Consider the following 13,468-nt stretch of genomic DNA (forward strand, 5'->3'; position numbering starts at 1 on the left):
TAGGCCTTATATAGATGGAAGGAGGGAGTAGCCAAAACCACTAGTAATTTAAAATGGCAGCTGCAAAACCACTCAATGAGGTGATTTATATGATTTTAGAGACTTGAAGGTGAAAATTCGAGTTCAGGGGATATGCCTCTGCCAGGGTGGATTTTGGGGTGATTTTAAACTTCTTTGGAACGTCATCGTGGCAAAATTTAGATCTGGGCCTTTCAGCACGCAGATTTAACAAACGCTGGCCTAGACATTCAATTTGGGCTGTCGCTCGAAGCCCAAATCTTCTCGGTCTCTCACCCACTCGCCAGAGGCAGACACGACAAGGGCGACGGCGATGGCCTCGCCGAAGCTCGCCGCCGGCGACGGCAGCTACGACTTCCACCTCCGCTCGCTCTCCGCCGCATCACGGGACTCCGCCGCGGCCGCCGATCCCGCCTCCGACCCCAACCTCCTCCAGTCGGTAAGCGCGCGCATCTCCCTCCGATCCCCTTCTTCTTCCCCTGACCCCGTGCTGGAGCCGGATTGTTACCTGTGTTGCCCTTCGCGTTGAAGGTGCGGATGGTGTTCGAGATGTGCAAGGAGGCCAAGGGGGCCAACGACGAGATGGTGGCGCGGGCGTTCCCCGTGATGAACAAGCTCTTCCAGCGCTGCGCCGCCGCGCCCACGCTCTCCACGGCCTCCACCGGCGTGCTCCTTCTGGTAAGGCCTCGACTGACCAAATTATGTAGTAGTTACATTTTAGTGGACAGGGTTCAAGTCTCTTTAATTTTTTATCTTCTCTGGTGCTTGTACATTGCAATTTCATCGCTATGCTGCAATACTATGGGAACTTTTGAGTGGTTAGAGAGCTTGATCTAGCGTTAACTGTTAATCCCAGAAAGGCAAATGTACTTACTCTGCAGTTGATTAATTTAATCTGCCTGATTAATTGTGAAAAGAGTCATTCACATTGGATAACTGTAATGTTTCCTCATTTGTGCAAATAGTTCAGCTACGACCATAATAAAAGATTCTCTAATAATCTGTATTATACTGTTTCCTACCCAGACCATTCTGCAGTTCTTCCTGGACTTTGGGGAGGCGGTCTTGCACGACGCTGATGGTAGCTTGAAAACCTTCTTCCGCTCTTGCTTAAGTAGGTAATATTTTTCATATTTGTTTCTTGTTGTGTTGGGCATGCCTTAGTCGGATTGCTTCTACAAGTCCTCAAAATCACTCGATGTTTTTTCCTTGGTGATAGGGAGTTTTCAGACCCTATTGTCGCAGAACGCACGCTTGAATTCCTGATAGCGAACAAGACGAAGATCTTGAACTGCTTCCCCACCCTGGTTCCGCAGGTGCGATACTGCTATGAAAGATCTCAATCAGTTTACATTCTTTGAGTTTCTAATATGACTCCAGTTTCTCTATCTAATTTCAAAACATACTAACCATTCAGCTAGATTCTGATTTTGCTTTTGTAATGTTGTTTCTATGCAGTTCTTCCCATTGCTGCTGAAGTTGATTGCATCAAATGGTGATAGGTATGCCCTTTCAATTTCTAGGCATCTCCTCATATATTTGCTTTTAATTCCTGAGGAAGTCCATTCTACTTTCCCCCCTCAAATGACTTGATAGTTGCTACTGGAAACATAAACAATTTAGAAAATCTTGATGACCAGTTACCTACCTAATTTGGTTTGCTGTTCTTCCAGGTTGGATAAGAAGTTCTCAGAAGTGCTACCATTGATGATGTCAGCAGGATCTTTTCTTCCTCTCTTCCTGTCCCTTATGGATCTGCCAAGTATGCCTGACAATTCTGTACTTTCAGAACTTTCACGGGGGTTATTATCATTATTTAGCTGTCAATTAGCCTTTTCAGTTAAATATGATAAATGCATGATGACATTATTATGCTCTTCTGTGTGCTAGTATATTGTCCACATCTCTTTGGAATATATTCAGATCATGTACCACAATATAGCATGAATCTCGTGATGAGCGTTATTTATCATGTATATTTTTAGAACTGCTTATCCTGCACCATTATCATTTTTATTCTTCTGCGAGTAGCATGAATCTCGTGATGAGCATTATTTATGATGATTTTTTTAGAACTGCTTATCCTGCACTATTAATCACTTTTTCTTATGCGAGTCGGTTATTCTGTATTAACTCCTGGAATATCACTCAGTGTTAGTGGTAGCACTGGAAAAGGTGGAAAGAAGTTCTGGAACTCTCATCGGTAGTAGTTTAGCTACTATACAGAAGAGTGCTGCTCCTGAGGTTACTTCCAAAATGATCTGTCCCCAAAAGCTATGAGTGCAATATCTAGCTCCAATATGTTAAGCCTATTACCCTTTTCCATACTGCAGATGCTCCTTGCACTGATGGATGAGGCATATACTGGCTCCTCAATAGAAGATCAAAGTGGCAATTCAGGTTCTGATGATAGTGGTCGTCTAGACCTTGCTGACCCAATGTTCCTTGACCTTCTAAAAGACGAGAATGATGGCATTGCTGTAAGTAGTTCCTTGTTTACGATAAGTTGCGGCTTATGTTTCTCTATCTTCCTAATATTCCTAGGTATGATCTTTTTATTCTGTTTTTGTTTCCCCTAGGCAAAACATTGGACATCCCCTACGATATCTTCAACGTTACAAGCTGCACTTAACAGCCCACAGTCTGACAGATTAAAACAGTCACTGAAAATGGCACCTCGCTTTCTTACTGTATATTTTGCGACAGCATTGCGGGATGTCAACAACTGTAAGTTCCATATATTTGTTGATCTGCAGATGATAATGACCAACATAATGTTTGATTTGACAATCTATGTTTGTTCGTTCAGCACTCTTGTGTGCTCTGATTCCAGTAGCTATGTCAAGATATGCTGCGATGTTCCCTGACAAGGATTTTTCTTTCGAGGTAGACAATTTTTTTTATTTGTATCATGTATTAGTTACTTTTCCTTTCTAAGTGCTACTGATGCTTAATATAGTTAGATGTATGCCAGGTTACGTTTTGTCTCTCCTCACAAGCAAAGCAAGGATATCTTACCTTCTGTATATCTTAGTTGTTCAATTTAATAGAAGTGGTTGCTTGGATAAGAAGCATATTTTAATAAGAATCAAGTAGCAACATCTCGAGACATACTTGAAGGATAGATCCATACTGAACTGGCATCGTTTCTTGAAACTTATAATTTCTAATGCTTATCGAAAAGTTAAATATGCTTTGAATGTCTAAGTGTAGAGACAAGTAGTGGTTTAGAATGAACGAATGTAAGAAGTAAATTGAGTTTGCTAATTTTCTTATTACCACATGGTGCTCATATGCATGTGTGGATTTAGGTTTGGTTATTTGCTCACGACAATTGTACTAGTTTTGGTGATATATTTGAATTTACACTGAACAAGTTCCTGTTATAACATCCTTGTAGGTGAGGAAAAAGCTGTCGGATTTCTTATTAGCTGCATTCCAGCGCTCCCCTGACATCATTGCGCTACTAAAGGTACCAACTGAGTGATCCTTACTATGTAACTGTCTATTTTGTACTATACATACATGTCAGTATTATGGTATTTTCAAGCAGGTTTGCATAACAATCTCGTACCATTCTGCAGAAGCCTATTACTGATAGACTTGGGGAGGCCCATGGTAATCCTGCAAAGGCAAGTTTATTTGTCAAGTTATTGTATCTAATTTTGCTTTGATGCTTTCATATGCTCACCAAGTTGGTTGCTGTGTGTGTCATTGCCTGCTGTTATTCTTGTGCTGAGTGCTGACTATCTTTAATACTCCCTCCATCCCATGTCACTGACTTAGTACAACTTTGTACTGAAGTTGTACTTAATCAGCGACACTTATTTTGGAACGGATGGAGTAAATAGCCAATTCTCGTTTTCTCCACCACAATTGAATCTTCTGATGTCGTATGGTCTATGCAGATGGAATTAGCATTGCATTTGTGTTGGGCCATTGGTGAGCATGGAGCAGGAGGGATAAAGCACAAAGATGTAGCACGTGAACTATTTGAAAATCTGGAGTTGCTACTATACGAAAACCTGGCAACTAGGTTGGTCTGCTTGTTCAACCGTCCTCGTTTCTAGAGTTCCATGGTATTACTCATGATTGACTTCTTCCATCTCTTGCTTCCAAGTCGTTTGGGATTAAGTCAAGATCCAGGGTTCGATTCTATGGGTGCAAGCTCTAGAAAGTCATCCCAAGCTAGGCTCCTCTGCTTTGTGGTGACTGCCATTGCGAAGCTAGCAACTTGCCATAACGAGCTGCTTCCAAGAGCACGTGTGTCATTGGCTAAGGTTGTGCATTTATCAACTTATCAAGAGTTTGTTATGTTGGCATCATGCATAATTGAGGTATGTTAGTTGCTTTCCTGCAGGTCGCTCGGTCCAGGACCTCAGACAGGCGAGTCTGGCAGCGCGCCTGTGACTATTTAGGGCTCATGAATGAACCAGCCATTTGTTTGTCTGTACTGGGACCATCCACTGCCCAAGGAAATGGTCCTGGGATTGTGAACTGGAGCGAAGGAGGAACCAAGATGGTAGCTCACATTCCGTTTTACCTTTTAGCAGAACAGAAAGGTAAAACCATTTATAATAGAATAGGCATTATTTCTTGTTATTTGAACCAGAAATATGCAACTGTAGGGGTAAAACTGAAGTATCCTTCAAGAATAATAAAGTAAAAAAAAGAATCTGTTCTGAAGAAAAAGATGATCTGTGTAACTTGATCTTCATGCTGTGTTATTTCTCCTTTTTCGGTAATATATTTTGTCGGTATGATCTTATCGAGAACGCACGAGCTACCTAACCCCTGGACTCAAACATGTGTTGCAGGTCCACCATCTCATGATTTTTCATACACGGACCTCCTCCCCGCAGAATGAGAACACCGTCATGAGTATGGATCCATGCAATGATTCTCTTGCAAACGCCATGTGCACAGAGATCATTGGTGATCATAGCCTGCTGAAGATGATTCAAGTGCCAATGCCGCCTTCTTTTATTCAGTTCATCTTTTCGATCGAGAAGTGCTGGCCCGTTAGTCTGATGAGTTCCTAAACTGTTGTAGTTTCTGGGATCTGGCTGGTATTGATCAACTGTGCAGTTTGTGGGGATGTAGATGGTATTCAGAAACGCTCAATGTTGTACTGAAAGGGCGGCAGTGTTGTAAATTTAAGATATCTGATGGTGTTGTACACACATCTACTAATGGGCTGTTCTTGTGATTGGGGACGAAAAATAAGTGTCCAAGGTCTCATTGTTTCTGCAATTCTATACCAAAAGAACTGCTCAGTTGGTCTATTTGAGCGCGGAAATTGCCTTTCAGGAACTAATATTTGCCTTCACTGAAGCAGAGAAGGAACACAAGCTGAAAGACAAGCACATTGATCACAACACAAATTTTGGGATTGAAATGGCGACGGATCACCAGGAGCGCTACAAAATTATAAACCCAATCCAAAGCAGCAGACAGACAGATGGGCACAAATCTCTATTCTGCAGCACCTACAAAGCACTGGAAGTCTGAAACAGCAGCAGCAACAACGACAAGTCCAACGAATTACAGACTGACTGAAGAAAATTACGGTTTTTTGTACTCGACGAAGAACCCTAGAAAAGAAACCCAGAGGTAGCAGCATCCGAGAGGCCGACACGAAGAGGAAGTCAATACCCGAACCAACCGCCCTTGCATAGTGGTGACCGCATCTTGTTTTCGCAAATGTTTTTCTTGCATGGAACGAAGAAGTCGCGGAGTTTCCCCGGTCGAATCCACGGGGAACAATCTGTGGCTATGAGCACCACATGGCAAGGAGAGTCTGAGGTGCGTTCTTGACTTCCCACTAATGAAGGCTCCAAAATTTTGCTGCTCCTGCATCAGTTGCAACTTGTTTCAGAGAATTCAGATAAAACCCAACACATGCATTTCTAATGAACAGTTTTGGTTGCAGGCTTACCTCTGATACAGAACATAGGAAGGTTGATGAGTTGAGCGAAGCTACTGCGGGGGTGAGGCGCCGCCATTGGAGATGACGGCGGTCTTGATGCGCTCCACGGTGCAGGCGATGAGGCTGTTGACGGTGGCCACCGACCCTAGGGAGAGCTTGGCAGTGGGGACGGAGTCGACCAGGATCTGGAACGCCACCGTCAGGAGCGACCCACCGGTGCCGGTTGCCCCTGCCGCGGCGTGCATTGTCCCTGCAGGACCGTCGGGCAGGATGGCGAAGCCTGATGGCAGGAGCGCGACGTAGTCTGGGTCGCCGCCGTTGAGCACCACGTTCATGGCCACCACGTCCACCGGCGCGTAGATGACGTAGGAGCCTGACGCGTCTGTGCAGCTCTCTTGCAGGATCAGCATGTTGCTTTGGTTAGAGTTGGTGCTCTGCACATAAACACACAATATGTCAATATCCATGGTTAATTCAATTATCACACGCATGAGGTTATTGCATGATCAGATTGTCTTGTACTTACATTGACACGGAGGAGCGAGACGCAGTTGCCATGGTCGCGGCCATTGGCGATGTGAGCCATTTCTTGGACGATGCCGCCATTGGAGAGGATGTCCCACTGCCAACACCAAGATATATGAGTGTAAGAGTGTTCATCAACCTTGGGATTTTCAAGAACTTGTCGATGATCTTTCATGGTGTAAAGTGTGTACCTCACTGCGAGAGGTCTCGTCGCGGAGGAAGTCGAAGACGCGCTTAGGTGGGACGGGGAGCCAGAAGGAGGTGGCGGCGTTGAGGACAATGCCTGGTGGCCTCCCGGGGTCGTCGACGCTCTTCCTGGTCATGACCCTCACGTCCTCGGCGCCGCTGCCTGACAGCGTGGTCCATTGGTGCGCCACAGAGGCCGTCACGCCGCCACAGAAGCTCGCGACCATCCTCTCCGCTAGCTTTAGCATGCTCTTCCTCCCCTCCGAGCTAGTGATCACTGCACAAATGGATCGTGGAGCACCTCTGTTAGTGATCTGCTAGTGATCACGAGCAGATGAACTATGTATGTGTATAACATATATAGGACGTACCTCCGATATCGCTGGTTGGGATGTTGCTGGCCATGGCGCTGGCGAGGCGCTCGCACTGGCGGCCGAGGACGCCGACCCACCGGCGGGCGCCGAAGGCGAGGCCGGAGCCGACCAGCGGCTTGTAGATGTTGTGCACGGACCTGTCGTCCACCTCCACGTGCTCCACCCACGTCACCTTGGAGTAGCCGTTGGGCGCCTCCTGGATGAGGCAGCCTGAGGGCCTGCGCCGGCACTTGACCCCCTGCAGGCCGTCCAGCGACACGTCCACGACGGCCCAGGCACCATCAGCATTGCGCTTGCAGTAGCGCACGAAGTAGCTCTCCCTGGTGGGCACCAGCGGCGACGGCACCTGGAACTCCACCGACATGACCTGCAGCGCCCCGTCGTAGCACCCGGCCACGCCGGTGGACAGCACCTCCAGGGTCGCCGCCCTCGACACGATGCTCGAGAACACCGCCGCGTACTGGTTCTGCAACCCAGACATAAAAGTGAAGTTGATCATCAGGGCAATGCACGATGCATGATCGGAAAAAGTGGAGAAATGTTCGATGAGTGTTGAGTACTTACGACGTCCATGAGGATCTCGACGAGGCTGGCGGGGGTCATGATGACGACGGCGGCGTCGCGGGATGCCTCAGAGACGAGGCCATACTGCTTCGGCCCAAGGCCGCCGCGTGGGTCGATGAACATCCTCGCATACTCCTCCTCGTCCAGCGCCAGCGCCTGGTCCACGGTGGTCGCCCAGAGCGGGTCGTCGAGGCGCGCCATGCGGAGCAGCTCCTCCATGGCGGCGACGGCCAGCTCGACGACGACGCCCTGCTGCTTGTCGTCGGGCGGCGCCTGCAGCACGGAGGCGGCCCCGGCGAAGACGTCGTAGGCGGAGGCCCCGGGGGCGGCGGCGAGCGGGCTGGAGAGCACCGGGAAGGGCACCATGGGCTTGCCGACGTACTTGGCGGCGATGGCGGAGATGCGGTCGATCTCGTCGCGCAGGCGCGCGTTCTCGACGCGGAGGTGGTGCTCGTCGAACGACATCTCGCCGAGCGCCGCCGGGCCGCCGCAGTTGGGGCAGGACGCGCTGCTGAGCGCCTCCTTGTAGCGCATGTTCTCGGCCCGCAGCTTGTCGTTGTCCGCCCGCAGCTGCGAGTTCTCGTGCCTCTCGTGCTGGTTCTGCGTCCATCCATGATCATCAGTCAGCACCACCAACGCCATCAGATTAACAACCATGACACGTTGCATTTACAGGTGGGTGAGCTGACAGTGCAATGTGCATTGCATGCGGCTGACGGTGCATGCATGCATGCAGATGCAGTGGGCGGGCCGGGTGATGAGCAGCTGGTCACTGTACACGTAGGCGCCATGGCAGCAAAGATTGTGGGGTTTGACTATGGGCGCATCGGGCAGTGTGCACGCAGACGCGGAGATGGGGCTGCCGCCTGCATGACCTGACTGCCAGCGTGTGTGTGTATGAGTGTGTGTGGGCGAAGTTTGTCCAGATATAGCAACAGGCCATGAATGCGTGCTGCAGCGGGATGGCTGCCTGCTCCGGTCAGAGGCTTAAATGAGGTGGTTGCGACGCTGGCCGGCCTTCGATCTCTTCTTTCTTTCCGGCCGGCCGCCACCAAATTTCTCAGCCGAAATGGTTCAGATAAAAAGAGATTAACAAATTTCAAAGTAACCAGTAATTAGTACCTTCATTTGGGTCCTCTTGTTCTGGAACCAGAACTTGACCTGGAGGGGCTCCAGCCCCAGCTCCCGGCTCAGCTCCTTGCGCTGCTTGTCGTCAGGGTGCGGGCACTCCTTGAAGAACCTGCATACGCATACATACATAAATACTATAGTACAATACATACACATTACATCATGCATCGTCCCAATTTTCAATGAGGCAACAGAAAAACATGCCACTAATATAAAATTCCACGAGCCATGCATGCATCCCCGATTTAATTGTTGCAGCCAAAAAGCCAGGGAAAAAAAACAATGAAGCCCAGCAGCAGCAAGTGTGAACTGTGAACGCGTACGTAGGCCTTGAATGAATGCTGCGTCTTCCGTCGTCCGTTCGTTTGGGGAAGGGCGCAAGGCAACAGAAACGGTTGCCCGCTCGGCTTTTGGCCCAGGCCCGGTCAACTTAGAAACGTGTAGGGGTGCGTACGTACGTACACTCTTTGTCCACTCCACACTACTAGGACTCAATTTGACTTGTGCGTCTCGTATGAACGCTGCTAGCTAGCGACGCTCATCCACATCCACAGTTCCACCCACACTGTTTTGTTCTCTTCTCGTCTTCCCGTCCAATCTCCTCGGCCACCTCCCCAACAACAAACATGAAATGTGTTTTTTTTCTCTCTTTTGATTTTTTGGCAGTAATTGAAATCTCTAGAACAATGGAAAACATTCATTGGGAATTGATGCTTGTGCATGGACTTTCAATAGCAAGAAATAAATGAGCAAAAATTAATTTATAGGTGTATGTATTCATTCCTTGGGTAAAATGAAGGTATAGTAGACTTCCATCTAATTGCAATTAAAACAAGTGAGAATTTATTCATTTAAGCAGGGATGGATAACATCCATCCGAGACATATACAACAAGAAAGAATTGAACAGAAAAGTAGTAGCTAGCTCTCTGACTACAGATCATTAACCAAAAATACAATGAGCATGATTAAGTATTAAGGGAGAGTGTATATCAACGTATATATATATGCTTCCTTCTCAATTCAAGAACAAGCGAAAATTCAAGGAAAGATAACGAGAATGAATTGCGCACAAATTAAGGAGTAGCACTAGATATCAATGAGCACTTGATATGAGACTAATCAAGCACTAGGAGAGTATATATACACAGTGGAAATTAACAAAATGTTGAGGAGATTTGAGTTGAGTAGGCGTACGCTTCCATCTCCTGGATCTGGTGCTGGGTGTGGCGGTGGTAGCGCTTCTTGCGCGGCCGCTGGTTGGGGTCCTGCTCCTGCTCCGCGTTGTCCACGGCGTCGCCGTCCACGTTCTCGCTGCCGGACCGGCTCTCGAACTCGTCCCCCAGCGGGTCCATGGAGTCACGCCCGCGGATCATGCCCACGCCGCCGCCGACGCTGCCGTTGTTGTCGCCGCTCTCCGCTGCGCGCGCCGGGATCTGCTCCAGGAGGTGGTGCGGCAGGAGGTGCTGGTTGCTGCCGTCCAGCAGGTTTGGCTGCAATTTATAGAGAGGAAGCAAAGTTAAGGTCCGTCGTCGGTCAGCGGCGTGCCGCTAAACACAGAAGCGATTAATCCATTCAATTACGAAGTAGCAAGTCGCAGTACACCGCACATAGGTGAGAAAGTGTGCGTATTAATTAATTAGTAGCCAGAGAAAGGGGAGAGGTTTCAGGGTCAAGATGAAACGGAAAAATTTCGTGTAAAAACCATCCGAAAATTCATGCTGATCTGTTTGGGGAGGAAAAAACGTGTTCGTGCGGGCAAATAATTTGGGGGTGGAATGGAAAAGCTAGATAAAAGCTACAAATCGGGGATCAAGGGAGAAGAAGTGAAGCAACTTTTAGTTTCTCCCTTGATTGATGTCTCATTTTCTCTCCAGAGATGTGAAAGCAAGATTGCAAAAAGAAAGGGGGGAGGAAGAAGAGGAAGAATAGAAGGTAGGTTTGGTCATAAAGACCAATAGATTTGGAAGAACAAGGAAGCAAGCAACAGCAAACCTGTGGAAGCAAGCACTATTCTCCCCTCCTCTGGATGTGTGCAAGATCAAGAACTGAGTAGAGTGAAGTCTCCCTCTCTCGTCCCCCCAACCTATAGCAGCTGTAGTCTTCTTTATCTGCTCCGTTTATATAGGAGCGGGTCTTAAAGAAAGGGGGCGCGTGTGCTCTGAACTCTGGTGACCTAATCTATGTGTGAACAGCAGCCACGCCTAAGTACCCGGAGGTAACCCCCCTCCTTCTCTCCTCTTCCCAAGGGAAAAAAGCCAGTGGTAAAGTACAAATTATTTTGAGACGGATCAGTACTCCTATATGCAAATCAAGGAGTACTTGTCTCTTCCATCTTTACAAAAAGTGGCAAAATATGCAAATCAAAGCAAGGGAGATTTAAAGAAGCAAATCAGACGGCATCAGTACTTGCAAATAGAAACAAGGGTGAAATTAAAGGAGCAAATCATTAAGGATCAGATGAGTACATGCAAGTCAAAACAAGAGAGTTGTAATCACGCAGAAATTAAAGGCAACAACAACAGCAATGACTCCTGCGAGGCAGTGATCTTTCTTTCCAAAAGGAAGAGAACGGAAATGGAAGCAATACACGCAAAATTAAGCCAATCTCAAGATTTCTTTCAGCTCGAAATTAAACTTTCGGGAGATATACAAAACATATACCTGGCCAAGCGACAGTGCTGATGAGGATCCGTAGGGCGCGCCGCCGCTGCTCCGGCCGATCATCGACGACGGCATGTGCCTCGCCGGGATCATCATGGTACTCTCTACCTTGCTACTAGCCTGTCTAACACCGAAACCCTAGCGCTCGGCTCCTGCTTCCCGCACCTTCCATTTCTTCACATACACATCTGCATCTCTCTCTCTCCCTTCCCTCCAACAAAGATAGTGCTAGTACAGTCCTATATATGGAGAGGGGTATATATATCTTGCTTGCCAAGCAACAACACGAGCAGCAGCAGATCTAGCAGAAGGAGGCAGCCCGGAGGAACTTGGTAGAGAGAGATCTAGGATGAGAATCGTATGTGTCTATATATGTTTGCAACTCCGATCCCTCCCTGTGGCTTGTGTCTGGAAGGAGTTGCGCTGCGTGAGACAAAGTTCGGCGAGCTCAGGAGGGGCAGCGAGACGACGGGAGAGATCTAGAGGAAGGGGACGGCGAACTGGGCGGCCATGGAGGGGGGAGGATGGAGGAGGAAGAAAGGGGGAGAGGAATGTGGAGCGGATGGTGGAGGAGGAAGGAGGAGTTATTGCCGGAGAGTGTTGAGACGGTGCAATCGCATTTATTGAGAGGAGGAAGGCGTAGTGCAATTGCTAGGGGAGAGAAAGAAAGAAAGAAGGGGTAGAGTCAGAGGGGAGATGGGGGGAGCAGTGATGTGTGTGTGTGTATTTTCACTCGGCGATATACGCTGGGATTTTTTTGTATTAATGTTCTGGTATTAATACAAAGATATCTTGTTTGTGTTAATTGTGCTATATTAAGCATTTCGTATTGAGTTTGTATCCTCTATTGCATGCAATCAGCGTGTGTGTATTTTCACTCTGGGCGATATATGATGTGATTTTTTGTATTAATGTACTAGTATTACTACCAAGATATTGTTTGGAGATCCTTGGGTGCCATAAGCAAAATGTTTAATTGTGATACATTGACCACTCTTGGCGATATACATTGAGATTTGTGTATCAGTGTACTAGTGTTACTATGAAGATCTTTGTTTTGAATTCCTTGGGTGCCATAAACAAAATGTTTAGTTGTGCTATAAGGTGAGATTTTTGTATTAATGTACTAGTATTGCTACAAAGATCTGGTTTGGAGCTTCTTGGGTGCCATAAATAACATGTTAAATTGTGCTACATTAAACATTTCCTATTGAGTTGTATATCTATTCCACGTGTGTGGTGCTCCCCTTTGCTCCTAAATTTAAAACCTTATCATAAAAATTCATGAAAAAATGTAACATAATTTGACGGCATAGATGCAATATGTATCAATCGTGACAACCAAAATTCAAATCAAAGTTGAATTACCTTTTTGTCATCATAATTTGTAACAAGATAGATAGTATAACATTAATGCTTTGAATTGTTTCCAAAAATAGCAATTTTGACATGTTTCAAAACACTAAGGTGCACTTGGAGTACTCCACAAGTGGAAGTACATGATAATTTATTGATTATATTTATAATTTTGTTCTTGGCGATGTATCTCACTCTCTAGTTCACAAGAGCATCACATTTTTGGGCATTTTCATGGGTTTAAAGATGTAACAGCGACCACTACTCTATAAATATTTTAATATATGTACAAATAGCTATTGAAGGTATGTACCGAAAAATTCAAACAAAAAGATCAAAGTATTGAAAAAGGTGAGTGGTATAGTTATTTAAACTTCAGTTGTATCTGAGACATCCATGCATTACACGTGAGATCGATGTCAACGTAAGTATTCATCCTCACTCTTTATCAATCCCTAGCAATCATGGAATCTATATTCTGTTTACTGAATCACATGAAATTCTAGGGAACTCCACATATGAATTTCATATATGCATTTCATACATAGGTATGTAGAGACCATTTTGACGAAAATTCGAGTTTGCCAGGGGTACAAATGAAATAAAAATGAATTGATAAAACATTCCTACAAAAAAAATCTGCCACTTATACTTTATGATATTCTAATCAGATTGGATGGCAAAGATTTCACATTTCATCTCCTTTCTATGAATATAATAAT

General features: G+C 46.4%; 2 protein-coding genes across 3 annotated transcripts; one reads left to right on the forward strand and one right to left on the reverse strand.

Moving 5' to 3' along the window:
• Positions 1 to 223: 223 nt before the first annotated feature.
• Positions 224 to 5,244, forward strand: LOC109784997 (uncharacterized). Of its 2 annotated transcripts, none has more exons than XR_005769140.3 (16): positions 224 to 457; positions 550 to 696; positions 1,045 to 1,136; positions 1,238 to 1,334; positions 1,477 to 1,520; positions 1,692 to 1,780; positions 2,171 to 2,262; positions 2,352 to 2,498; positions 2,598 to 2,745; positions 2,828 to 2,904; positions 3,419 to 3,490; positions 3,603 to 3,650; positions 3,927 to 4,054; positions 4,139 to 4,298; positions 4,365 to 4,580; positions 4,836 to 5,244. XR_005769140.3 is itself a non-coding variant. In XM_020343610.4 (16 exons), the coding sequence occupies exons 1-16, from the start codon at positions 332 to 334 to the stop codon at positions 4,883 to 4,885; spliced, it is 1,719 nt and encodes a 572-aa protein (XP_020199199.1). In that variant the 5' UTR covers positions 224 to 331; the 3' UTR covers positions 4,886 to 5,244. The 2 variants fall into 2 exon arrangements, 1 of the variants encoding a protein (XP_020199199.1); XM_020343610.4 differs by having other exon boundaries at positions 4,379 to 4,580.
• A 142-nt stretch (positions 5,245 to 5,386) lies between these two features.
• Positions 5,387 to 12,113, reverse strand: LOC109784996 (homeobox-leucine zipper protein ROC2). Its single transcript, XM_020343609.4, has 9 exons — positions 11,391 to 12,113; positions 9,924 to 10,219; positions 8,719 to 8,836; positions 7,597 to 8,196; positions 7,030 to 7,498; positions 6,664 to 6,935; positions 6,474 to 6,569; positions 5,957 to 6,381; positions 5,387 to 5,871 (listed from the first exon to the last, which is right to left on the reverse strand). The coding sequence occupies exons 1-8, from the start codon at positions 11,484 to 11,486 to the stop codon at positions 5,998 to 6,000; spliced, it is 2,331 nt and encodes a 776-aa protein (XP_020199198.1). The 5' UTR covers positions 11,487 to 12,113; the 3' UTR covers positions 5,387 to 5,871; positions 5,957 to 5,997.
• Between the last annotated feature and the right edge of the window lie 1,355 nt (positions 12,114 to 13,468).

This window comes from Aegilops tauschii, chromosome 2 (genome assembly GCF_002575655.3).
Source record: "Aegilops tauschii subsp. strangulata cultivar AL8/78 chromosome 2, Aet v6.0, whole genome shotgun sequence".
NCBI classification, from domain to species: Eukaryota; Viridiplantae; Streptophyta; class Magnoliopsida; order Poales; family Poaceae; genus Aegilops; species Aegilops tauschii.

Coding starts and splice junctions, on each gene's coding strand:
- LOC109784997 (XM_020343610.4), top strand. CDS start 332: ATGGCCTCGCCGAAGCTCGCCGCCGGCGACGGCAGCTACGACTTCCAC. Junction 1,137..1,237: donor TTCCGCTCTTGCTTAAGTAG/GTAATATTTTTC, acceptor CCTTGGTGATAG/GGAGTTTTCAGACCCTATTG. Junction 2,499..2,597: donor ACGAGAATGATGGCATTGCT/GTAAGTAGTTCC, acceptor TGTTTCCCCTAG/GCAAAACATTGGACATCCCC.
- LOC109784996 (XM_020343609.4), bottom strand. CDS start 11,486: ATGATGATCCCGGCGAGGCACATGCCGTCGTCGATGATCGGCCGGAGC. Junction 10,220..11,390: donor CAGCACTGTCGCTTGGCCAG/GTATATGTTTTG, acceptor TATAAATTGCAG/CCAAACCTGCTGGACGGCAG. Junction 8,837..9,923: donor CAGATCCAGGAGATGGAAGC/GTACGCCTACTC, acceptor ATGCGTATGCAG/GTTCTTCAAGGAGTGCCCGC.